At 45.2% G+C, this 27674-nt stretch overlaps 1 protein-coding gene across 1 annotated transcript in view; it reads left to right on the top strand.

Annotated features, from left to right (window-relative positions):
• The window catches only part of LOC146345208 (solute carrier family 22 member 13-like), a 48711-nt gene that overhangs the window by 7799 nt on the left and 13238 nt on the right, over window positions 1–27674 (top strand). The window contains exons 2-7 of the mRNA XM_084855097.1: window positions 11857–11960; window positions 14531–14685; window positions 18465–18633; window positions 21464–21584; window positions 23698–23792; window positions 25719–25933. Coding sequence (XP_084711223.1) covers window positions 11857–11960; window positions 14531–14685; window positions 18465–18633; window positions 21464–21584; window positions 23698–23792; window positions 25719–25933 — 859 coding nt within the window. The remainder of the gene's footprint in view (window positions 1–11856; window positions 11961–14530; window positions 14686–18464; window positions 18634–21463; window positions 21585–23697; window positions 23793–25718; window positions 25934–27674) is intronic.

Here is a 27674-nt window from a genome sequence, read left to right as displayed (position 1 = left end):
CAATGAAGACCCGTTAGCTTGACAGACGACCTGCTCCTGGTGGAGATGAAAACTGCTAGAACTGATTTGTTGATAATGGATTAAAAAAAAAAAACTGGCTGCAAGTTTAGACTCTCCTTGGAGGTGTGGCTATGGCAACTGTCACGATGAGTGCCTGCACTTCAAAAGTTACCACCACACCACTGCCCCCCTCTGCCACACACACCAAATGTACTCTCATTCTAAACGGGGGATAATGGAGCTGCTCAAGCCATTTTTTTTCATGACATTTTATTTTCTTTCGAAAGAAAGTTAACAAAATAAAGGCAACAAAAAGAACGTACATCATAATAAATCAAAATCACTAAAGAAACAAAGGAATCCATTAATTATAAATCTTAGTCTATAACTGATATTCTTATGGATATTCTACAGTAAAACGCCCTAAGTAAGGAGCTCAATACCTATGAAAGAGTAAAAATACAAGTTATCCAACATATAAAAGGCGCATATGTAAGGGTGCAATCTTATTCAGATAGGCGACCGCCTATCCAATGCAGGGCAGGAGAAGCATGGAGGGGATCGTTCCCTCCGTGCTTCAGCTACCCTGCATTTTCTGCTAGACAGCCAATTTCAGCTGTCTAGCTGCAGGGTGGCCAAGCAGGGGAGAAGGCTGCTGTACATTGGATGTGTTGTACAGGCATTTCCGCTGTCACTGCCCCGGAACGCCCCCCTTTTTGGCCACTCTGCATTCCCCTTGCGAGCACGGACAGGGCTGTTCCGTGCTGCCTTGGAGGCAGCACAGAAGTGGGGGGAGGTCGGTTATCCAGGGACTGACCTCGGAGTGTGGACTACGAGGTCGGTTCCCGGAAAACAAGATATCCTATGGCTGTCTAGCCGCTGACTAGCGGCCATAGGATTGCTCCCTAAGCGTATGTCATTTTGTGTGTATGTGTGCATTAATCAGAAAAAAATATAGACAAGTGTACTTGGTTGGAATTTGATCAGAAGTTTGAAGAGCTTCAACCTAGGAAATGGAAACCATGGTGCCGTAATATCATTCTTCAAGTTCGGATTCCTTGCTCACTGCACTTGTGGAGTAAGTTTACACATACTCATAGTCTCCCAAATTTTATCAGTCCACTGCTCTTTAGTTGGTTGGTTTGGGGACTTCCAGTTATACAGTCAGGGCCAGAAATATTGGAACAAGGATAACTGCTTAGGCAGTTGGCCTCTGTACACCACCACATTGGTTGAAAGGAAACACACCCAGATGGGAGCGAAGCCAGGACTTTCAGCTGTAATTCAAGGGGTTTGAAAAAAGTGGGGCACTAACTATTCAGGAAGTACAGCCAGTGGCATACACACACACCCATCGTTGGTGGCTCATAAGTAATGGAACAAACCAACATCATTTCAAACGTAAGGATCGCCTTTAATACCTGGATGAAAATCCTTTGCAGTCAATGACTGCCTGAAGTCTGGAACCCATGGACATGACCAAATGCGGAGTTTCCTCCCTCGAGATGCTTTGCCAGGCCTTTACTGCAGCTGCCTTCAGCTGCTGCTTGTTTGTGGGTCTTTCTGCCCTCAGTCTTGTCTTCAGTCAGTGAAAAGCATGCTCTATTGGGTGGAGATCAGGTGACTGACTTGGCCATTGAAGAACATCCCACTTCTTTGCCTTCAGAAACTCTTGGGTGGCTTTTGCTGTCTGTTTTGGGTCATTATCCATCTGCAATATGAAGCGGCGTCCTGTCAGTTTGGCAGTATTCAGCTGAATCTGAGCAGAAAGCATAGCCCTATACACTTTCATCGTGCTGCTTTTATCAGCAGTCAGGTCATCAATAAACACCAGTGACCCAGTTCCACTGGCAGCCATACATGCCCATGCCATAACACTGCCTCCACCCTGTTTGACAGATGATGTGGTATGCTTTCGATCATGAGCTGTTCCTTTCCTTCTCCATACTTTTCCCATCATTCTGGTACAAGTTCATCTTGGTCTCATCAGTCCAAAGAATCTTATTCCAGAACTGGGCAGGTTTTTTTAGGTGTTTGCTGGCAAGGGCTAATCTGGCCTGTCTGTTCTTGAGCGTTACCAGTGGTTTGCACCTTGTTGTGAAGGCTCTGTATTTACATTCATAAAGCCGTCTCTTGACTGTAGATGTTGACAGTGACATGCCTACCTCCGCAAGAGCGCTCTTGACCTGGCTAGATGTTGTGAAAGGATTCCTCTTCACCATAAGCAGAATTCTGCAATCATCCACTTTAGTTGTCTTCTGTGCTCTTCCAGGCCTTTTGCTGTTGCTGAGCTTGCCAGTTAATTCCTTCTTTTTCAGGATGTTCCAAACTGTTGGGTTGGCCACTCCCAATGTTTTTGCTATCTCTCTGATGGGTTTATTTTGTTTCCTCAGCCTAATGATGGCCTCCTTCACTCACATGGACACCTCTTTGGACCTCATGTTGGGAGTTCCAGTGAACAGCTACCAAATGCAAATGTAACACTCAGAACCACCTCCAGGCCTTTTATCTGCTTGATTGGTCATGGGGTACTCAGGAAACAGGCCACACCTGGCCATGCAGCTGCTTGTCAGCCATTCGTTCCATTACTTATGAGCCCCCAACGATGGGGGTGTATGTATGCCACTGGCTGTCCTTCCTGAATGGTTAGTGCCCCACTTTTGTCAAACCCCTTGAATTACAGCTGAAAGTCCTGACTTCGCTCCCATCTGGGTGTTTCCTTTCAACTTCAATGTGGTGGTGCAAAGAGGCCAACTGCCAAAACGGTTATCCTTGTTCCAATATTTCTGGCCCTGACTGTATGCTATACATGACTTTGCAGCTGTACACAATTGCTTAAGAAGGTCTTTGTGCAGGAATCCAGGATCATTAGGTTCAAAAAGATGAAGCGGCATTGCTTTAGGAGTTACCAGTGGTCGTGGTCTAACGTGAAGGAATTCCTGACAGCAATCAGCAACTATGTTCCAAAACTCCACACTGTAGAACATTTCCTGAGGAGGAGGAAATGGTACATAGTTAGCACCCAAGGTTGGTCAAGTCACTAAGGCAGAAAATCTCAGAAGTGTCTCTTCTCTCCCACCTCCCAGCAATAAAAAAATACAATAAACTAAATAAATAACACTTTGTTATTTTATGACACTCCAAATCAGCTGCCTGTGGCGACCACCTCATGCTGCCTAATGGTAGGGCTGGTCTGGGCAGGGTAAAGGTAACAATGTGAGGAAGGAATATGGGGAGCAGAAAAGAAGGTGCCCAGGTGGTAAGGGACAAATGTGAGAAAATGCAATTACATGGACTTTGGCTTCGTTTCAGTCATGTGTGATGACTAAGGATTTCCCTCTCTGGTTTCTGTCATTCTGGCTGTGAGTTGCATCATCACCCTTTCCCTTTTGCAACTCATTTGTCTTTCCCGGCCTTAACTGCTCTCTGTCTCTTCTGCCAAGGTTTCTGGTGCCACAGACTCCTGCATCCAAGGCCCAATCTCCTCCTCCTCCTCCTCCTCTTCTTCTTCTTCTACTACTACTACTACTACTACTACTACTACTGTTATTAGAACTGTAACCCACAACCTTTAGCATAACAGTTCTCGGGCCGGCTCACAACAAAATAAAAACCATTTAAAAAAATCAGTGGATAAATACTGAATAATAAACTTGAATACAGATTTTAAAAATTATTAAACAGTGGATACCCCCCCCCCGACATAACAGTGGCTACACATTGTTAGGGTGGCCAGGTGTCCTACTTTAGAGGACAGTCCTCTGTTTGAAAGGCTGTCCAGTCCAAATCTAGTTTAAAGATAAAGAACCATAAGAAGATGGAAGAACTGGGAGTTGATACCAGTAGACCAAGAAGGTACGGAGCTCACCTGCTCATAGTCTTTCCCCCACTATGGTGAGATGTCTTATATTTAAATTAGTTTTTTCTAAATTTGCATTGATACATATAATACATAAACAATTAGCATATGCAAATGTTATGCAAATTTGTGCCCTCTATCGTCCTTTTTTGTGTGATCTATGTCCCCTTTTTTGGCAGTGCACAAGTAGCCACCCTAACAGTGGTTTTGGGTTCTGCTTCCATATAGGAACCAGCTAGAGGGAGAGAATGTGAAAACTGAACCCAGATTTTTTAAAGAGGGAGAAGCCCCCCCCCCCCAACATTGATTTGGAGTTGGGACATGATCAGGAAGAGCAAGGATGCAAAATTACTGGCGACATCATTTGCCCCAAATCGTGCTTGTTCCGTCTCACAGGTGGAACAGACTTTTGTGGGACTGACCCAGGAGTGAAACACAATTGGGGGTGGTTCGTGGGATGTGGTGCGAACAGTGCCCTCACTCCTTGTGCAATCACCAGTAGCAGAAGTCCCCCAAAGCGACTGACATCCAAACACACACACACGTGCTAACTGGGTAGCAACGGGATACAGACTGAATGGACTCTGCTAGAAGATTAAAAAGGCAGCTAGATTGTGGGATTAATATTGCATTGAAAACAAGTCAATCATGCACTGTGAAGGTCAACGTGCTGTTTTGCCTTCTTGCCCCAGTCAGGGCAGACTATGTGAGGTGCTGTCTCACTTACCCTTTAGGCAAACTCTGCGCTTCTGTAGCCTTGAGAAGAACGGCTTGCTCATGATGATTACAGCCCAGGAGTATCCCCCTGCAGGGATTCTGTAGGCCCCTCCCAACCCTATGAGTCATTAATGATAGTGAGACTCTCCCGGCACTTGGGCAGACTCCCACTGTTTCAGCTGGGGCATGCAATCTGCTAATCATGGGGATGCACAAGGAAGTATTCAGGATGTTGAAAATCTCATCTATCTACCTATCCATCTGGCTTCTGAAAGTTTACCAAACATTGCCCGTATCCCTTACAGCGACAGGAACTAGAAACTTGATTTAAATAATAATGATGATAATATTAATAATAATTTGTTGTTCAGTCATTAATTCGTGCCCGATTCTTCGTGACCCCATGGACCACAGCACGCCAGGCCTTCCTGTCCTCCGCTCTCTCCCGGAGTGTGCTCAAGTCCATGTTCATTGCATTACTGATGCTATGTAGCCATCTCATCCTCTGCCGCCCCCTTCTCCTTTTGCCATTGATCTTACCCAGCATCAGGGTCTTCTCCAGGGAGTTTTCTCTTCGCATTAGGTGGCCAAAATATTTGAGCTTCAGCTTCAGTATCTGTCCTTCCAATGAGCACACAGGGTTGATTTCCTTTAGGACTGAAATAATAATAATAATAATAATAATAATAATAATAATAATAATAATAATAATAAAAAGATCTAAGATTCCCAGGAAGCTAAAATCACATCTGTTACCACATTGTCCCCCCAGTACTTTAATGAATTAACAGCATACAGATCTCGCGGGGTGTTAACACCCCTGTGCATGTTTATTTGGAAAGCCAAGTCCCACTTTAAATGGGACTTTTAAAGTTATCTGTCCATAGGATTGTAACCTTAATAAACTAGCCCATATAACAGGGAAATGTACAGTCCATGGTGTTTGTACTTAGTACTTACAAGGGTGCTAAAAGGTTGTGGACCAGGAGAAGCCCAGTTTTGTATCCTAAAGTAGCATTGCCACCTGTGTATGTAACTTTATTTATTTATTTACAATATTTTTATACTGCTCTGTATCCAAAACAGATTTCGGAATGGTGAACACAAAAGATAAAACCGTAAAAGAATAAAAGATTAAAACACCATATTGAAATCATGCTTTTTAAAAACAGAGTGCCAATAGAAACCGTGGCTGGTCAATTAAGGAATTCCTCCTGGAACGCCTCCTGGAACAATGCTGTTTTCAGGAAGCGCCAGAAACAACACAGTCTTGGTGCCTTCCTGACCTCCAGGGGCAGGGGGTTCCAGAGTAAGGGGGCCACCACACTGAAGGCTCTTCTCCAGGTGGACTCCAGTCAGGCCATTGGTCCATGTGGAACCACCAGGAGCATGCCCTCTGATGACCTCAGTGACTGGGCAGGTTGGTAAGGGAGAAGGTGCTCGCTCAGGTATCCTGGTCCCAAGTTGTTTAGGGCTTTGTACATCAGTACTAGAACCTTAAACCTGGCCTGGTAGTGAATAGGCAGCCAGTGCAGTTCCCTCAGCAAAGGGGTTGCGCGCTGAAAAGGGGCAGCTCCCGACAAAACCGAGCTGCTGCGTTCTGCACTAGCTCCAGCTTTTTGAGCAGCCTGGCAGGCCCACATGGATTGCACTGCAGTAATCCAGGCTTGAGGTTACCAGTGCCTGTACCACTGTGGCCAAGCTGTCCCTGTCCAGGAGAAGCCGTAGCTGGTGAACCAGCCGAAGCTGGTAAAAGGCACTCCGAGCTGCCGAGGCTACTTGGGCCTCCAGTGACAGTGATGGATCCAGGAGTACCCCCAAACTACGGACCTGATCTTTCAGAGGGAGTTGTTGTTGTTCAGTCGTTCAGTCGTGTCCGACTCTTCGTGACCCCGTGGACCACAGCACGCCAGGCCTTCCTGTCCTGCGCTCTCTCCCGGAGCGTGCTCAAGTTCATATTCATTGCATCGGTGATGCTATCTAGCCATCTCATCCTCTGCCGTCCCCTTCTCCTTTTGCCTTCAGTCTTTCCCAGCATCAGGGTCTTTTCCAGGGAGTTTTCTCTTCGCATTAGGTGGCCAAAATATTTGAGCTTCAGCTTCAGTATCTGTCCTTCCAATGAGCAGCCAGGGTTGATTTCCTTTAGGATGGACTGATTTGACCTCCTTGCAGTCCAGGGGACTCGTAAGAGTCTTCTCCAGCACCACAGTTCGAAAGCATCAATTCTTCGGCGCCCAGCCTTCCTTATAGTCCAGCTCTCACAGACATACATTACTACTGGGAAAAACAAAGCTTTGATTAGACAGACCTTTGTCGGCAAGGTGATGTCTCTGCTTCTTACTATGCTGTCTAGATTAGCCATAGCTTTCCTCCCAAGGAGCAAGCGTCTTTTAATTTCATGGCTACAGTCACCGTCTGCGGTGATCTTGGAGCCCAAGAAAGTAAAATCTGTCACTGCTTCCATTTCTTCCCCTTCTATATGCCAGGAAGTGATGGGACCAGATGCCATGATCTTAGTTTTCTTAATGTTGAGTTTCAAACCAGCTTTTGCACTCTCCTCTTTCACCCTCAACAAGAGGCTCTTGAGATCCTCTTCGCTTTCTGCCATTAGGGTGGTATCATCTGCATATCGGAGGTTGTTGATAATTCTCCCAGCAATCTTAATTCCGACCTCTGATTCATCCAACCCGGCATTTCTCATGATGTACTCTGCATATAAGTTAAATAAGCAGGGTGACAATATGCAGCCTTGTCGTACTCCTTTCCCAATTTTGAACCACTCAGTTGTTCCATGTCTGGTTCTTACTGTTGCTTCTTGACCCTCGTACAGGTTTCTCAGGAGACAGGTAAGGTGGTCTGGTATTCCCATAACTTTAAGAATTTGCCACAGTTTGTTGTGATCCACACAATCAAAGGCTTTAGCGTAGTCAATGAAGCAGAAATAGACATTTTTCTGGAATTCTCTTGCTTTCTCCATGATGCAGCGAATGTTGGCGATTTGATCTCTAGTTCCTCTGCCTCTTCGAAACCCAGCTTGTACTTCTGGTAGTTCTCGGTTCGCATACTGCTGAAGCCTAGCTTGTAGGATTTTGAGCATCACCTTGCTGGCATGTGAAATGAGCGCAATTGTGCGATAGTTTGAACACTCTTTGGCATTGCCCTTCTTTGGAATTGGAATGTAAACTGACCTTTTTCAGTCTTGTGGCCACTGTTGAGTGTTCCAAATGTGTTGGCATATTGAGTGCAGCACTTCAACATCATCTTTTAGGATTTTAAATAGCTCAGCTGGAATACTGTCATCTCTGCTAGCTTTGTTGTTAGTAATGCTTCCTAAGGCCCACTTGACTTCACTCTCTAGGATGTCCGGCTCAAGTTCAGTGACCGCACTATCATGGCTATCAGGGACATTCAGATCTTTCCTGTATAGTTCTTCTGTGTATTCTTTCCACCTCTTCCTAATCTCATCTGCATCTGTTAGGTCCCTGCCTCCTTTGTCCTTTACCATGCCCGACTTTGCACAAAACGTTCCCTTGAGATCTCCAATTTTTTTGAAGAAATCTCTAGTCTTTCCCATTCTGTTGTTTTCCTCGATTTCTTTGCATTGTTCATTTAAGAAGGCCTTCTTGTCTCTCCTTGCTATTCTCTGGAACTCTGCATTCAGTTGGATATATCTTCCCCTTTCTCCCTTGCTTTGCGCTTCCCTTCTTTCGTGAGCTACTTGTAAAGCCTCATCAGACAGCCACTTTGCTTTCTTGCATTTCTTTTTCTTTGGGATGGATTTCGTTGCTGCCTCCTGAACAATGTTACGGACCTCCGTCCATAGTTCCTCAGGCACTCTGTCTATCAGGTCTAATCCCTGAAATCTATTCCTCACCTCTACTGTATAGTCATAAGGGATATGATTTAGGTCATACCTGAATGGTTTAGTGGTTTTCCCGACGTTCTTCAATTTCAGCCGAAATTTTGCAAGAAGCATCTCATGATCTGAGCTACAGTCAGCTCCAGGTCTTGTTTTTACTGACTGTATGGAGCTTCTCCATCTTTGGCTGCAAAGGACATAATCAATCTGATTTCGATATTGACCATCTGGTGATGTCCATGTGTAGAGTCGCCTCTTGTGCTGTTGGAAAAGAGTGTTTGCTATGATCAGCGTGTTCTCTTGGCAAAACTCGATTAGCTTTTGCCCTGCTTCATTTTGTACACCAAGGCCATGCCTGCCTGTTATCCCGGTGATTTCTTGACTTCCTACTTTAGCATTCCAATCCCCTATGATGAAGAGGACATCTTTTTTTGGTGTTAGTTCTAGAAGGTGTTGTAGGTCTTCATAGAACCGATCAACCTCAGCTTCTTCGGCATCAGCGGTTGGGGCATAGACTTGAATTACTGTGATGTTGAATGGTTTGCCTTGGATTCGTACTGAGATCATTCTATCGTTTTTGAGATTGTACCCCAGTTCTGCTTTTCCCACCTTTTTGTTGACTATGAGTGCTTCTCCATTTCTTCTAAGGGATTCTTGCCCACAGTAGTAGATATGATGGTCACCTGAATTAAATTCGCCCATGCCTGTCCATTTTAGTTCGCTGATTCCCAAGATGTCGATGTTCAGTCTTGCCATCTCATGTTTGACCACCTCCAGCTTGCCTTGATTCATTGATCTTACATTCCAGGTTCCTAAACAATATTGTTCTTTACAGCATTGGATTTTCTTTTCACCACCAGACACATCCACAGCTGAGTGTCCTTTCGGCTTTGGCCTAGCTGCTTCACTCTTTCTGGCGCTACTTGGAAATGCCCTCTGCTCTTCCCCAGTAGTATATTGGACACCTTCCGACCTGAGGGTCTCATCTTCCGGCGTCATATCTTTTAGCCTTGTGATACGTTCCATGGGGTTTTCTTGGCAAGAATACTGGAGTGGGTTGCCATTTCCTTCTCCATCAGAGGGAGTGCAACCCCATAATTTGTATGTGTGTCCATATTTCAGGAGCTCAGTGTTGACCTCTGGTGGTGGTGACAGTGATTGCACCTTCAAGTGCACGTTTGATTGCTCTGCCATGTGTTAAAAAGAACCTCCTTGTGGATGGGAACGTGTCCAGACGAAGGCTAGGCCAATGTGTTCCGTGTGGCTGAGCAGAGAACAGGTTTGAAAAGTGCCAAATACTGGAACGTCACTTAACTGAGAATGGAATTGTGACCTAGAGAAGCAAACAAACCTGAGATCCTGCCAACACTAATGTTAAAAGTTAACTGGTTTGATTAGATTAAAATAGTTTGCCGTTTATTTTAAACTATTGGGATAGTGCCCAACCACGCTCACTCAGCTGAGCAGTGAACTTTCTCTTAAATGCGAGCAAGTAAGAGATTAGAATGATAACCGATGTCGAACATATTATCAAGGCTTAACGGAGTTTAAGATGAGTACTCTTCATGACTCTGCAGGTATTCTTTGAAGAATGTAAGGAATTATTGAAAGGTGGCATGTGTGTGGGGTGGCGGTGGCTTTAATTAATTCTCATCTGCAGTGATTTGACAACATCAGACATTCTACACATCCATCTGTTGGTATAGTCAGGTTTGGTACCAGGTTGTTGAGTAAATCAGATGGCTTGAACTGGGGTGGGGCCTTAAACATTCCCCCCGCTCTTGACCGTACATCAGCCTTCTGTAACCTGGTGTCCTCAAGATGTCTTCTTCCACAAACACCATAGTCCCCAGCCAGCAGGGCCCTGTAGTCCAACATATCTGGAAGGCACCAGGTTGGGGACGGCTGCTCTACATCCCAGCAGTCAAGAAATCTATTTTCTTTTTGTGATCTTGCTGCCTGTAAAAACTCCATTTCGTGAGGATGGGCCTGCACGCCCTCATTAATCTGCCTGCGTGTGTTCCCTTGCGCTGTTCTGGCTTCAAGGCTGGAGCAGAACTCTTGCCAATTAGACTGAATGATTTTGGCTGGGCTTCTGTGAGAACGTTCCACCCTGCCCCCCAGAAGCCTGGGGAAATTATTCAGCCAGCTGGAGATTGGCTAAGGCGGCTCCCCTCATGTCTGTCAAAGGCTTGTGAGTATAGAGCAAGGGGACCCACTGCTGCCCTTTGTCTTCGTCATCATTTGGTTTCGTAATGTCTTTGTCTCCATCTTATTTTTGGCTTGTGACTCTGAGGGTCACAGTCTGGGCCCTGTTCTTTGCGAAGACACATCCTTAGGTATGTATGGACAGGTGCAGGTAACTTTTGATACTTTCTGCCTGAAACAGTGTTTCCAAACACTACTCTGGCTCTTGTATGCCTTTTTATTCCCCCTTTCCCCTTACCCTATGTAAACAATCCTAACACCTACCTCAAGAGTTGTGTGTGCTTTGTTCCGAAGATGCCCTGGTACTAAATCCAGGGCTTTCTCTTTGGTGATTGCTACTGTTTAAAGTTTCAGCCCTAGGGCTTGAAACGGGGGCGCTGGCTTGGACCCCTATTTCTTAAGCCCTAGGAGCATCCTGTAAGGAGAGTCCCCTGGCTCAGGCTGAGGTAGACATCACGGGACATGGCGGCCTACCTGGGTGTTTGCCCCTGCCTGCACCGCCGGCAGCTAGGACAACTCCCTCCCTCATCTGGTGCCCTCCATATGTTTTGGACTACCGCTCCCAGCATTCCTGGCCATGGGCCATACTGGCTGAGGCTGACGGAAGTTAAAGTCCAAAGCATCTCGAGGACCCCAGGCTGGGGACCTCTGCATTAGGCTCTACCTTAGTGTGGCAGTGAATATGTGGCCTTCCAGATATTGTTCGACTACAGCTCCTGTCAGCCCTCGCTAGCATTGCTATGGGATGATGGAAGTTGTAGTCCAATAACATCAGGAGGGCTGCATGTTCCCCATCCCTGCTCTGCCTCCTGATCTGGCAACCCCCATCGGTTCTCACCTCGTCCACATGCCAGGTATATTTAAAATCACAATTTGGGAGTCCTCATTTAAACTTGCAGTGGTGAAGGACATGGTTCTCTGTGATTTTAACAATTCTTTTGCCGAATGTCTGTAGAAACTATGGTATTCACATATATGCCTTTCCTTGTCAATGATTCATAGATGAATGATGGCTCTAAAAAAATAAAAGCAATTTGAAAAGGACCTGTGCTTCATTAAAAAGAAATAAAAATAAAGTTCCAATTAACGTAACGCCTCTGAGATGTACGAGCTATAAATCGAATATGTGTCATCAGTTTTTTCTTTTGTTGTTGCTGTTATTTGCCCTCACTATTTTCCTTCAAATAAAGTGACTTTCTTTTCCTTCCTTAAGTTTGACCTGGTATGTGACAGGAAAGATTTAAATGACATCTCCCAATCCATTTACATGCTGGGCCTTCTCGCTGGAGCACTGGTGTTTGGAATGTTAAGTGACCGGTAAGAGAGAGGTGGAAAGAACTGCAAGTTGCAGAACAATGGGCAACGAATGGTTGGAAGGAACCTGGGGTTAGGCTGAGGAAGCAGTGCCAGCTGCAGGTTTCTGAGGGCACTTTGGCCAGATACCCTCAATGGGCCCCCTCCCTCAGTGAGTCTACCTTCTCACCGCCATTGTCACCTGCTTCCCTTGCTCTTCCTCCTCCTCTTCATCATTGCTACCACTCGCTTGCTTGACAGACAGAGAGCCAGTGAGCAAGCAGGCCCTGGCATCTCCTGCACCACCATTGTCTGGGCCAGAGCAAGAGACAGGTGAGCAAGCAGGCTAGGAACATAGGAAGCCACCTCATACTGAGTCAGACCAGCAGGTTCTTGTCAGAGGGTCCCTGCTGGAATGTGTGGCCTGGCAGGTGCCCAACCATGCCTACCCTTGAGGAAGTGTTAACTTTTAGAAAAAGTGGTCCTCAAAGTGCCCCAGGGCAGCCTCCCACAATCTAGTGCCTTCCAGATGTGTTGGGACCGCAACTCCCATAATTCCCAGGCAGTGGTCCCAACACATCTGGAAGGCACCAAGTTTCATAGCATTTCACAGAACCATAGGGTTGGAAGGGGCCTACAAGACCACTGAGTCCAATCCCCTGCTCAGTGCAGGAAGCCTGATTCCCAGGTGGTCTCCCATCCAAGGACTAACCAGGGCTGGCCCTGCTTAGCTTCCAAAATAATTCAAGACTTACAGGGTCCTCCTAAGACTAGAGAATCATGACCCATTCTGGCTCAGCCTTTCCCAACCTGGTGCCCTCCTGATGTTTTGGACTGCAGATCCCGTAATTCTCAGCCAACATGGCCAATGGCCGCGTTGGCTGGGAATTGTAGTCTAGCACATTTGAAGGGCGTCAGGTTGGAGAAGCCTGCTCTATCTCCTTCGTGAACACACGCTTGGAATCAAACCATGCCTGCCACTTGTTAGATATAAGAGAATAATGATTTTGTAGATGGAGGGACTAAGGACCAATGTCAAATGCATCTCCCAGAATGATGTGGGAGACTGAACCGACTATGCAACAGTACAGGGTAGTCTTGCAGATATCATGAGACTCTGGTTTGTTTGTTTGTTGTTTTGCTGCAACAGACATACCAGGATCTTTTATAGATGAGATACCATGGTTCCTCCACATTTTAGCAACCAAACGGCATCTTAAGTATATTGTAGTCGTCATAAAAATTGAGATGCTGCATTATGATGGCTAAACAGCCAAAATGGAGCTACCGAGAAACAAGAGGGGGAGCCATCAGCACGCTCAAGGGAACCCCAACACTTGCAGAGGTAGAAAAAAAACTTTAGGGGGGTAAAAAACCCTAATGGGGGAACACCTGATAGCTAAAAGAGCATGTTCAGTGGCCATAGACTGCTTAGGGCCTGTTGGGGGATAAAAATTTAAAGAACAGGGGTGGGAAGGGGAAATGTAATAGAATATCTTGAAAGAGGGCATGGCTGGCTGGAACCTTGAACTACATACTGCAATTTTTTGCCATATTTTACTAATCTCAGTATACAAGACAAACTTCTGGAACCCACAGATGGCACTTTCTTTGGAGGCTGGGTGTACCAACAGCTGTGTACACCCCACTAAGGCAGGGACAGGGATGCTCAGCCTGTGGCCCAAATCAGGCCCTTGGAGTTTCCCCATCTGGCCTTTGGAGCTCATTTGGATTCTCCCAGGGGGTGGGGCTTGGACTCCAAGCCCCACCCCCCAGTAGGATCCCTGCTGTTATGTCCAATCTGTGATCAGAGAGGACAGCAGGGATTCCCCTGTGCACCACTCCCCCTCGTAACTGGACTTGGTTGCCTCTGTTCGCGTGCTGTGGGCTGCCTCAAGCCTGGTGCTCCTCTCTCAGCATGGAGAAAGCAGAAGAAGGCGGGCAGATGACATCAGTGCGTGTCAATTCGGCCCCCTACTACCTAAAATATGTCCCCACCCTTGCACTTGATGGGATTATTTGGTATTGCTGCCTCTTGCTAGAAAGGCAGCTAGCAGAGAAAAAACAAAAAGGCAAAACAGAATGAGTGTTTACCAGTCCCACACGCACACAAGCCTATCTTAAATTAAAAGAGACCGCACCTTTCTTTGGTAAAGGAAAGAGAACAGCTTTACTCACAAGTATTCTTACACATACAAATGCAGGCACAGCGTAGGGTGTCAAGAGAGTTTGTTCAGTCCATTTTGTGTTCCTTTGCACAGGCAGGAGGGAGAGAGTAAGCCATGTGCTCCCAGCAAAGGAGGAGGAGCAGAGAGAGAGAGGGAAGGGAGGGGAAGAACAGGAAGCCACACTGTAGGCTATAGAGTTCCTAAGGCTAGCTATGCCCCAAATGCCTTAGCGAGCTACTGCAACACTGCCCCCTTCCTGTAACTTGCAGATGAGGTTGCAATATTCCCAGCAGCACTAAGGAATCCTGTACAAAATTTCAGCTCCCCAGGAATGTTGGTGAATGCTCTTTTATTTTGGCCCCGCTGTCTTAGAAGTGAAAGTTTACCATAACCAGAGTGACGGCGGAATGCATTTTTTCCTCCCAGGTTCGGCCGGCGACCGATTATTTTGCTGTCCCTGCTCGTTGAAGGCGTGGCTGGGGTTGCTGCGGCCTTTGCTCCAAATTTCTACCTCTACAGCGCGGTCCGGTTTCTCGTGGGTGCGTCTGTTTCTGGAGTCTCCATAAGCAGTTTAGCTCTAGGTAAGACCCTCACCACCCCCACTCCCAAACCTCTTGGGAAGTGTCTGACATACATGTGGCTTTACAAACATAAAGGGAAAAGAGCCCAGGAAAGAGGCTTCAGTGTGGTGGCCCCCTTCCTGTGGAATTCCCTGCCTTTGGAGGTCAGGCAGGCTCCAGCATTGTGTTCCTTTCGGTGCCTCCTGAAGATACTGTTATTTCGAGAGGCCTTCCTTCAGTGACCAGCTGTGGGATATTAAATTCAGCCTTATTGGAATGTCTCTTTTTAAAATGTTTTAACCTGGTGTTTTATTCTTTTATCTTGCCATTCACTGCTCCGAAATCTTTTGATGTGGAACGGTATATAAATATTGTAAATAAATACATACATACATACATACATACATAATAAAACCTTCTCCTTGGATTCCCGTTTAATCAGAAGCTGATGTGCTGTCACTGCTAGCGACACAGGAAACTGCCAGAGTATTTATCCTTCTAACCGTCACTGGCAAATGGCTCACTGGTCCCAGGCAGGGCGTCTCTCACACAGTGGAGGCTGGTGGCTCCGATGTCCGTGGGGTGGGAAATCTGCTCCGGAGCACGTTGGAGACCTCCTTTAGAGTTCTGACTGGTTCTGACTGTAACCCAGAGCAGATTTGCCATCCCACGGACATCGGAGCCCCCAGCTTCCAGTGTGTATAATACATGCGTTTGTTTTGGCACAGTCCTGAATTACATCCATGCCATCTTAGGCTCAAATACGTGCGAATCAGTGCAAAATCATGCTCCATCAAATCTTACCTGATTTTACTGCATTTTTTTTACGGGAATATTTTGCTGGAAGTGGAGATATGGAGGTGCCTATCTGCCAGCCTTCCACAGATGAAAATGCTGTAGCGACACTGTTGTAGATTTGTACTGAACCGTTTCTCTCCAAACAAGGGGCAGTGCCCCACACAGCATTACACATTACTGAACGTTCTTCTCTGCCTGCTCTACAGTAGCCCAGCCTGCAGTGCCTTTGGAAACTTGTTCTCCGTGATGTGTGTGTGTGTGTGAGAGAGAGAGAGAGAGAGAGAGAGAGAGAGGTGTATTAACATAGCATCTAATGTGGCCCTCCCCAACCTGACATCCTCCAGATATGTGGAACTACAACTCCCATCACCCAAACTAGGACTACCTGGCTGGGGTTGATGGGAGTTGTAGTCCAGCATATCTGGAGGATGTCAAGGTTGGGGAAAGGTGGTCTACCTGATGAAGGTGTTTGTTTTCTCAACCAGTTCCATTTGCAACTAAAAGAGAGATTCCTCCTCCTCCTTCTTACTATATTTGTTGATTTTAATCTGTTTTTAACAATTGTACAAACTTTTTTTTTAAGTTAAATTAAAAAAGACAGAAGAGTATCTGTACTTTTGAGCACAGGCAATCCAGGCCTAGTTAAATTATTAATTAAAACAACAAATGAAGATGTCGTTAGACAATAGGATATGGCAGTTCTTCTGTCATCTTTCTCTTCTCCATGACCGGATTTTAAAAAAAATCTGAGTTGTATGACGGAAACTGACTTTTAGGTTTTGACAAGCTGTAAAATGTGGAGAGCATCTGCAGCATTCTAGGGGCTTCCAGATAAGGCTTTTATTCTGCAATCTCCTTGCCTCATTCACTGAATGTTATGGGTGTGTGTGTGTGTTCAGATGACATTGTCTTCCATTTATAACCCTCCTGTGTTGTTTTCTCACCACTTCTTCCACCTTTTCTTCCACCTTTTCTTCCACTGCTGAAAATCTATGAGGAGAGGATAGAATAGCTGCACAATTTCTTTTGACAGGTAGCACTAGGACCCCCTCCATCTGGAAACGCTAGGGATGTCTGTCGCTTGTAAATCTGGCCCTTTTGGGGATCGATGGAAGTTGTCCAACTTGACTTCCATTTGAGAGCCAAGCCATGGATTTCCCCTGAACTCTGGGGATTTTTGTGTTTTTTGCGCATGTGTGCGTTTGGCCATAATTTGCGCAAATACAGATTTGCCCAAATTTCAGCAGAGATTTTAGCAAATTGCAGCAGAAATTTGTGTGAATTTGCACAATTTGCAGAAGTTGTGGCTGTACTTTGTACAATTTGCACAAATTACATAAATTAGCACAAAACTTCAGCTGTAATCTGTGCAAATTAAAAAACACAGAAAATCCGCTAACTGGCCCGACTCACTACAGACCAAGTTGGGCCAGTTGGCGGAAAACGGACCACTCTGGGGGGCTGAACCAATGAAAGCTCATCAAGCTCTACTCCCCAAATGGATTCCTCTGATGAAATACCCTCTGATTCCAGCCCTTGCTTACTACAGTTCTTGAAGACAGACTCACTGAAATTTCATATGAACAGAAACCATTGTTCAAGAGGGAGAGCACCTGCTTTTACATGCCACAGGTTTCAGGTTCAATCGAAGGCATCTCCAGTTAAAAGGAGTAGGTAGCAGTTGATGGGGAAATCTCCTTTCTGCCTCAGACCATCGAGAACTGTTGCCAATAATAGACAACACCCATCTTGATGGACAAATAGACCTGGTTCACACATCCATGGTTTGTTGCCCTACCCAGGGTTTGTCTGGCGAATGATCAACCAAACCATGGTTTCTTTTCTCAACCCCTGCATTGTTGTACTTTCCTCCTCCTTCACCCTCTCCTTCCCTGTATCCCAAATGCCTTTGAAGCACTAGTACTGGTATGTAGAGCAGCTGGGTTTTTTTTAACCACTCTTGCCCCCTACCTCTGTAGCCTGGTGAAACAACTCACAAACAACACATGTTTCTGGGTTCACATGTAATGATAACCTATGGTTTAAACAACCCAGAGTTCACAACCCAATAATAAACCATGGATTCTCTTTCTGGGTTGTTTATGATTAACCAACCATGGTTTGTTAGAGTGGCTAGGCTTGCACATCACAACAACACAGAAGTCAACAACTCATGGGTTAAATAAACTATGTGTTAGTGTTATGTGTGAACCAGGTCATAGTCTGGCCTGGTATTATTTGCACATAATGCTAAACCATGAATTTATTTAACCCATGGTTTGTTGCCCTACATATGGTTTGTCTGGCAGGCAATAGAACAAAACATAGTGTGTTTTCTCAATCACTGGATTGTTTGTTTCCTCCTCCTTCACCCACTTTCGGGTGCCTTTGTGATACTGTAGTACTGGCATGTAGAGTGGCTGGGTTTGTTTGGGTTTTTTTTACCACTCTTTCCCACTGCTTGTGTAGCCTGGCAAAACAATCTGTGAACAAATCACAGTTCTAGGTTCAGATGTATTGACAACCCATGGTTTAAACAACCCAGAGTTCATAACCCAACAGCAAACAAAGGGGTCTCCTTGTGGGTTGTTCATGGTTAACAAAGAACCCAGAATCAATGACAATCCAGAATTCAACAATCTATACCATGGATTAGTGTTATGTGTGAACCCAGCCACTATATACTTTTTGTATTCTGTGGGTGGCAGAACAAAGACCCAGGCCACAGTCTATTACATTGCCCAATGGCTTCCTGGTCTAGGGATACGTTTTTATATGAAGTTCTAATTAAACACTATTTCAGAATGACAGCCAGAATAATCAGAAAGGATCCTGCGAACCTGAATGCAGTTTGCTCTTAGGAAGACCCTGATACAAAAGTCTATATTGTGAGGCAGCCCTGTCTAAAGTCGGCTTTTCTGTTCTTTATTTATATTTGAATCTGCTTTCTATTGACTTTAGGTTTTAGAAGAACCCAATCAATTTCTTTTCATCATCTCTAGGTACCGAATGGGTTGGGGTCGCCTACCGTCCACACACTGTTATTATCAGCCATCTGGGCTTTGCTACAGGGCAGATGGTCCTGGGTGGCTTAGCTTATGCCATTCGTGACTGGAGGATACTACAGGTTGCTGGATCTGCTCCAGTCTTTGCTCTCTTTTTTTACATATGGTGAGTAATGGATTAGAATGTGACAAGTGAGACCTGCAACAAAAATTGAGTTGTTTTGGGGTGGTACCCCCACTTCACCCCCCCCCCCAAGATTTCTCTTGTAGCTATGCAAACATTAGGGTTCACCCAAGGCTGCATATACCTCCATCTTATGCATGGGTGGTCCCATTTTGGCCACATAAAGGATCGATACTCACCCTTGAAGATTGTTAATAGGGTGATGATAGGCCCAGCTGCTCAGAACCTCATCACAGCTTGTTTGGGATTTTTCCATTTTAAATATTTTTGGTGTCATCTGTAAACTTGGCTATTTTGCTATTCACTCCTGACTTTAGATAATTTATGAATATGCTGAAGAGAACTAGTCCCCGTACTAAGCCTTGGGGGACCCCACTATCTACTTTAAGGGGAAGGGCCGTAGCTCACTAGTAGAGCAGATGCTTTGCATGCAGAAGGAAGCGGAAATAGCCACTGGGGTTGAAACCTTCCCTGGGTGTGGTTTAATTTTATTACATGTAAGGGCAGGAGTGGTACTGGGGATGTGGGAGGGCCATGTAGCTCAGTGGTGGAGCACCTGCTCTGTTTACAGGCGGTCTGAGGTTTCATCCCCAGCATCTCCAGGTAGGGCTTGGAAGGAATCCTGCCTGAAACCCTGGAGAGCTGCTGCCAGTGCTGACAATACTGGGCTAGATGGACCAAGGGCCTGACTCAGTATAGGGCAGCTTCCTGTGTTCTTACTCCCCTCCACTGCAGAAACTCCCCATCTCTATGATCTTTTCCTACCAGCTGCTTCCTGTTCTCTGACCAGTCACTGATTCCATTAATGTGATGCTTTATTAGGAGTCTTTGGTGAAGGACTCTGTCAAAATCTTTCTGGAAGTCCAAGTATACAATAACCCAAGTTTACCTCGGTCTCTTAAAAAATTCTAAAAGGTTGCTGAGGCAGAATCATAGAATAGTAGGGCTGGAAGGGGCCTACAAGGCCATCGAGTCCAACCCCCTGCTCAATGCAGGAATCCAGGTCAGAGCATCCCTGACAAATGGCTGTCCAGCCTCGTCTTGAATGCCGCCGGTGTGGGAGAGCCCACCACCTCCCTTGGTAATTGGTTCCATTGTCCTACTGCTCTAACAGTCCGGAAGTTTTTCCTGATGTTCAGCCGGAATCTGGCTTCCTGTAACTCGAGCCCATTATTCCATGTCCTGCATTCTGGGATGATCGAGAAGAGATCCTGGCCTTCCTCTCTGTGATAACCTTGGGTCCTTTTGTAGGAGCCAAGTTGATTCATGCTTGGTTTGTGATCCCTTTCTCAAGTTACTTGCATGAGGGGGTGCCCATATAATCAAGGGGCAGTAGGTCCTCATTGCTGGCTCCACCCCCAAAGTCACATGGCTTCCCTTGGCCCCACCCCCAACATCTTCCATGAATGTCTGCAAAGGGAAAGCTTTATGCACATAGATCTGGAAGCCTATGCACATAGACTTTCCCCCTGCAGATGTCCATGCGTAGCACATGGGCATTGAGGGGAGCCACGTAAATTTGGGGGCATGGCCAGCAGTGTAGCCCCTCCACCCCCTAGTCATGTGACCCCCTTTCATGCATGTAATGCACGAAGAGGAATCAAATGTTTAACAATTCTAAACACTTTCCTATCATTTGCTGGGGACTGAACTGCTCAAGATTGGTGTTGGCACTGCCTGCCTTTCCAGTCCTCCAGTAAGGAGGTAGATGAATTAGTAAGCAGAGTCTGTAACTCAGTGTTTCAATGCTTTGAGTTCAGCAGCTCCTCAGTGAACGACATCTGACCTTTGTAACTTGTTAGCGTTTTCATTTGTCAGTTTCTTCTAAAACTATTAGCTCTGTTGGGTATCAGTTGTATCAGCTCCCTTGCCAAGACCATCGGAATCCCTTTAGTTTCTATGGTTTCCTTATTTTACTTCAGCATTACTACTACTACTACTACTACTACTAATGATGCTACTGAAATTCTCATCTGAATGTCTTCTAAAAATCTGGTGTTCCAAATTTCCTGGTCTTGTTTCCTAAAGTGAAACTTGTTCTGATTTTTAAAAATGTCTGAATTTAGTACAAATGTTCTGTGTAATGTGCCTCCCCCTCCCTAGTTTTCCTTTCTGTTCTTCTTTTTTCCATCTCAACATTACTGGCGATATTTTGATCAGTCTGTCAATAATGTCCCTGATACTGCACTGAGACATTTAAGCCCATTCACAGTTTATCTACCTTGGCCATTATAATGTGCATGCATCAGATTTGATCTGATCAGTAACAAAGTGATCAGATCAAGGGACTGGAGGAACTCCCCAGTGAGGAAACATTGCAACATTGGGGGCTTTTTTAGCTTAGGGAAGAAGGCGAATAAGGGGGAACATGATAGAGATGTATAAAATTATGCATAGCTTGGAGAAAGTGGAGTGGAAGAAGTTTTTCTCCGTTTTTCATAACACTGGAATCTGGAGTCATCCAATGAAACTGAATGGGGGGAGGTTCAGGGATATCAGTTGCTGGGGAACATGGGCAGGAGGGTGCTCTTGTGCCCATGCCCTACTTGTGGGCTTCCCTCAGGCAGCTGGTTGGCCACTGTGGGAACAGAATGCTGGACTAGATGGATGCTTGGTCTGATCCAGCAAGGCTATTCTTATGTTCTTAAAATGGATGGGGGAGTTTGATACCACTTTTCTGTTTCAGTAGCCATAGAATGGTCCAGTATCAGATAGCTTTGGGGTGCGGGTTGGTGGTCATTTTGTGCCATTTTTGGCAAGGATGTATATGCAACACTGAAGTTGCTTGCTTGCATCTTAAAATATTTTTCAGGGTCCTTCCTGAATCGGCCCGATGGCTTGTGACTAAAGGGAAAGTTGAGGAAGCGAAAAAGCTCCTTCAGAAGGCAGCTTCTATTAACAAACGAACCATCCCACCAAAACTGTTAGATCAGGTGAGAGAGGCTGGGATTTGCAATCTTCCATTTCCCACAAAAGCATAAATAAAAATTATTTCACATGATCAATATGTTAAAAAGTGAAAAATTATTTTACATGGTCAATATGTTAAAAAGCGAACACGCACTATGTCTGTATGTCTATTGGTTTTATGCTGTATTGCTTTTCTTGTGATTTCATTCTATTTATTACGTTTTTAAATTATATGGTACAATGCCTAACATTCTATTTTATTAGGTGCTTAATCATTTTTAAAAATCTTGGATCTATTTTGAAAATTCTAGAAATGGTTAGTGGAGGGGGAACATATATTTACGAACATATGAATGTCTGTATATTTGCTTATTTGCTTATGGATCTCTGGTGTAATTTTGGCTAGCATTGCTAGATCTTCATTCTGTTATTTAGGCAGCAGTGGCCGCTGGTGGCTCTGTCAGTGGGCCAGTGAATCTACTCTGGGTTTCAGTCAGAACTCTAAAGGAGCTCTCCAAAGTGCTTCACACAAGATGGCGGCTTTGCACCTTGGCGAGCTCCTTTAGAGTTCTGACTGGTTCTGACTGAACCCTGGAGTGGATTCAATGCCCCACCGACGTCGGAGCCACCAGCCTCCACTGTTAGGCAGGCTGTTGGCAGTCGAGCTTTCTGATACTGGGGTGGAGTCAAGGGTTGTAGCTCAGTATTATTTTGGCAGGCCTGAGTGGAACCCGGTCACTTAGCCCAGTGGGCTTTGGCATTCTGGGGCCAGAGATGAGCGCAAATGCTTCTATTCGCCTAAACTGTACTTAAGCTGTGGGGAAAAAAAGACAAGAAAAAGATGCCCGATGTCAGGATCGATTCTGAGCGCAGGGAGATAGTTAGCAGCTCAGATTCAGAAGACGAACAGCCAGAACCGGGGGATGCATTTTCCCAAGCCAGTTCAGATATAGGTAGGTGTGCTTCTCAGGTTACTAACTCCCAGATGGCCTGGCCTGAAGCCTCCCCCTTGCCCCGCTCTGTGAGAAGCCAGGTGGAGGATGAGGACGAGGAGAGTGGGGGTTGTGACCTAAGAGATGCAAGAGTGCAGCACAGAGCTAAGAGGCAGAGCTCAGACAGTTGACCCGGTTGGCGATGCGTGAGAGGCGATGTAGGGAAGCGTCACTGGAAGGGCGGGACATCCCTTCCTAAGTTAGTCTAGCCAGCAAGCCTCACTTCAGCCTGCAGGCAACTTCGGTGTTCCCATTTGAATCCCTTGGTGGAGGCATTCCTTTGTAGCCTGAGAGTCTTCGAGGATTTGCATCTGTAACAAACCTGTTGATAATGAATTAAAGGTGTGAGACTGAAGCCTCTCTATTTGTGTGTGAGAGTGCATAAGGAAAGAGGAAATGTGACACCCCTTCCCGCAGGTTTTCTAGCAACTGGTGAAAAAGTAAAAAAGTTGTCCAAGCAATTTTTTTAATTAGTTGATATTCTCAATTCATCCCAAGCATGTACAGCAAAAGCTGCCTTGTTTACTTTAGCATATTCATTCATTCGTTCGTTCGTTTGTTCATTTTATTTTTATACTACCCCATAGCTGAAGCTCTCTGGGCAGTTCACAAAAATTAAAAACCATTAAAATACATTATATAAAGTATAAAACCATTCACATAAGGACATAAAACAGGTAGCACACACAACATATATCTAAAACAATTTAAAACAATCTTCCCCTGTCTCATTAGTGAGGCTTGCTTCTTATTGTGCAAAGGACGGCAACTCCAAACTTTCCCCCAATTTTATCCTGCTGAAAAAGGTGGGGCTATTGCAATAAGGTAGATTGGGAGGAAGGAACTGCAGGTGAGCTAGGCAGAAATGATCAGCCTTTTTGCTCACCACTAGGTGGCAAAATCCAGTTTACATTCAACCCTGCTCTAGTAGTTCATGATGATGGGTGAAATGCATGCAAACAATGTGTGGATTGGTACCACCCTAGCTTTTTTTACTGTTCCAGCAGAAACAACCCCCTCAAATGCAAAACATGTTGGACTATGATGGGGCATAGAGAGAGCAAGAGATTTCAGTTGAAATTCTCTTCGTCCCCCCCTCCTTTTCTTCCTCCATGTGTTTTCACTCTTTTATCTCTAATTAAAGCTTAATCCTGAAAAGAAGACCAAGTCTGGAAGTATTCTAGATCTCTTCAGAAATCCGCACTTAATGAAGGTGACTCTTGTCATGTCATCAGTCTGGTAAGCCTGTTGTATTCTTGCTTTCATAGCCGTGGTAGTGTACCGTCTCTGCATGCCAAATACCTTAGGTCAGGGGTCTACAATGTGGTGCCCATGGGCACTGATGTGCCTGCAGACTCCTTTCTTGGTGCCCAACAGGCTCCTTGCCCCTTCTGATTTTTATTTTATTTATTGAGATTTTTCATCATCATCACCATCTTATATAAGAATGTAGTAGTGTAAGGCATATTACTAGAGATCTACCAGACTGATTTTGCTCTTTTTTTTTTTAACTGAAGCTTGAGCAGTGTAGATGTGCAGAAAATTTTGAAACATTGAAAAGATTCAAATCGTGAGCTTTGAGCAACTCAGGAAGGGAGAGGGATGACGTAAAGGTCAGGTTAATGCATATGTCCCACATTATGCATGTGATGTGACATGTGACACAGTGTGTGTATGCACAGGTAATAATGCTTACTCCTGTGAGGTCCCAGAGTGCTGGGCCAGTGAAAGGCTAGGCACAGAATGTTGGGAAAGGGGCTGAAAAAAAAGTCAGTTGGTAATAGTTAGAGTAGGAGGAAGAGCAGCTGAAGAGAAACAGCTAAAAGGACACTGGAGGGACAAGAGAGAGAGAAATCTTACATTACATGTTTTTTACCTCAAGCTTCGAGAAATGGTAAACAATCTTTTTAAAAGGAACATTTTCTTTTGTTTTCACCTTTGCCAGTTTATTTGTAGTACATTTATTTTAAGAGTGTAAAGTTGTTCTAGTTGCAAGGAAAATGGGCAAACTTATTTTTATCCAATCATTCTCAGACTACTAGCCCCTGTAGGGATTTGCACTAGAAATATTGCCACCAATACTACTTATACTACTACTACTACTTATTATTTTTATTATTACTGTGAGTCTAGCATGCTGCAAAGCAAAGTGTTACCACCCAGCACCATCTTCATTTGGGTTCAAAACGAGTGGTTTTGTGTTTTGGAGCTCAGACCCCACCTCTGCCTTATACTTAGGTTCTTCCAAATTACTTTTCTTTTAGGCTGAATCTACACATAGCAGTTTTACCATTATTATACTGCAGTGATAACTACTGGTGCACATGACACCAATGAGCCTAGTAGTTATTACTGCAGCTTGATAACGGTAAAACTGCTATGTGTTGATTCAGCCTTAGTCTCACCAGTTGGCCTTCTGGGAAATGAGAGTTTTGAGACTAGCTACACTCACCACGGTAGCCATTTTGTGAATGGGCATGCCCCACCCCATGGCAGCCATTTTGTGAGAGTGCCCACGACACTCAAAATTCCAAATATGCCGGACCCCTGCCTTAGATTAAATTCCTGGCATCTCCAGTTAAGAGGACAATAGCTCACTGGTGGAGCACCTGCTCTACCAGTGCTAAAGGTCCTGGGTTCAATCCCCAGTATCTCTACGTAGGGCTTGGGCAAGACTTCCATTTAAAACCCTGGAGAGCCTCTGTCAACCAGTGTAGACAATACTGAGCCAGATAGACCGATGGTCTGAGTTGGCATAAGGCAGCTCCCTATGATCTCAGGGAGCAGGAGTGGGAAAGATTCTCTACTGAGACCTACACTCAGCTGAAAGTAAATAGTGCTGGGTTAGACAGGCCAGTGGTTTGAGTTCATATAAATCAGCTTCATATGTTCATATATGTATCAGGTTTTTAATGCCCCCCCCCCCCCCCCCCGGCTAGCATAGATACGTAATCATGCCAAAATGTTGGATCTTTTAAAAGTCACGTTTTCAAAATTAACTCAGCATTCTGGAGGGCCAGTAATATTTCTTTAAAAGTCAAAACAGCAGTTCCCAGACATCTGAAAAGATAGCAAATGTGTGCTTTGCGGACTGGGGAGGGACCTGTGTGGCATGTTGTTCACTCTCCTTTTCATCATAAACATGGTCTGTCCTTTTTTTTCCAGGTTTGTCAATAGTTTGGCGTATTATGGATTAAGCCTGAATGTAGGCAGTTTTGGCATGGATATCTACCTGACGCAGGTTATCTTTGGGGCTGTGGAAATACCAGCCCGTGTCTTATGTATCTTCCTGCTGCAGTGGTTAGGGAGAAAGAAATGCCAAGCATTCTGCTTGCTCCTGGGTGGAGTTGTTTGCCTTCTCATCACGGCCATTCCAAAAGGTATGCATCACCTTTAGAAAACCCTTCATTAATCTGTCCAATCTCTGCTTAAAATCACGCCATGTGCCAGCTCTCTCTGTGGAGCAAGCAGCTTATGTGCAGTGCTTCAGCCTGTGGATGGGGTAACTTGGGGTGGTGCTGGTGGTGGTATGCATCAGATATATTTTTTGGTAAATCCACCATTGGTGGAGACTCAAGGCGGATGTATGCTACCTCCCAAACAGCTTCCCTGGTTGTACACATGATTGACCAAGATTTCCTGGAAGTCTAAGGTCCATCCATCAGAGCTGTTTGCCATCTCATGATGAATAACATTACCCATATCACCATGTAAATGAGCTGCACAGCTTGTATAGCCTTTGTGTGAGATGGTGGGTCAGTTTGCTTCTTCCTGTACTAGCAAGGTCAGCTCAACTCTTGGGTAGTTTAACCTTAACTGACAATAACAGTGCTTGGAAAACACAATGAACAGTGACCAGTGACCAAAACTCAAAATCTGGGAGATCACTTCTCAAAGTTGTATTGGCCCCAGGAGCATAACCAAGTCGCCTGTAGTGTTAGAGGGGCCTAGAGATCCATGATGCTTGCTTAAGCTCATTATTAGTGCAATTCCCTTGCCAGTAAGCCTATGAGCATGTGAAGATGACTCAAAGGGCCGATAGCGCAGCCTAGCACATTCCATACTAATGAGTAGAGTATCTAATCAAGATGTGCCTGGGAAGTGAAGTTTGTTTACCTTAAAGCTGCAGGTGGCTGTGCTGAGAACCAAATGCTGTTGGTCTACGCTGGGAATGAATGTTAGGGGGCGCTTGCTGCTTTCATGCTGCCTCATTGCTAACATGTATGGTAGAAAACCCATTGTACCCCATGGCCTGGGTTCAGAGAAGCTGTCTGATCCAACCATTGGGTATGCCTGCGTGCTGTACGTTACTCAATAAAGTACTCCTTGTAAGTAAACCTGGGTCTGATTTATCACTATCTTGGGACCTCTAAATTAAGAGGTCGAAGCCCACGGCTGGGGCAATACAAAAGTGCATCATGCAAACTTCCTTAAAATCTGGTGCTACCCTGATGTGTTGGGGGGTGCGACTCCCATCATCCTCAGCCAATGTGGGTGGGATTCTGATACACTTTAAGATATTTCCTGCACAAGCAGGACAGAATTGGAAGGTTGAGTTTAGCCTGTCGATAGTCATTCTCCCAGTGTTCTGTTAGTAAACTTTGTAACAAGACCCAAAGGACACTGATAGCTTTTTGCCCTGCCTCCACCTCCTGATGTGGTGGGTTGAGGGGGAGGAGCAAGTCAGTCCCTGATCAGCCCACCTCTCTAAACCGCCTCCATTCCTATCTCATAAATACTTGGCTGCTTAATGTGGTTTGACTAGAGATGTCGGAGAAATCCACAACAAATTCACATGAGTTCGGGTTTCTATGAATCCGACCCATGGATTCCGCAATGGACTGGCTTTTTTTGAGTCGTGCAGATTCTGTGGACTTGCAGGCTGTTTCTTTTACTTTTCAGAATTGTATGCAGATTTAGTGGTACCAAGCCCACCGTACCACCACCACCCGAAAATGAGCATTTCCCTCCATAGGCTAAGGCATGAAAATGTAGATTTGAGGGGGATTTGCACATTTGTATTTTTTTTCACTTTGGGAGAGATTTGTGCAAATTAGTGCATTAATCCACATACGAATTAGTGCACGTAGAACTATAGCATCTCTACACCAGTCTAAAATC

This window comes from Heloderma suspectum, chromosome 5 (genome assembly GCF_057233095.1).
Source record: "Heloderma suspectum isolate Gila_16-S chromosome 5, 16-S_ref, whole genome shotgun sequence".
Taxonomy (NCBI): Eukaryota; Metazoa; Chordata; class Lepidosauria; order Squamata; family Helodermatidae; genus Heloderma; species Heloderma suspectum.
This window is presented reverse-complemented; position numbering and strand designations above follow the sequence as displayed.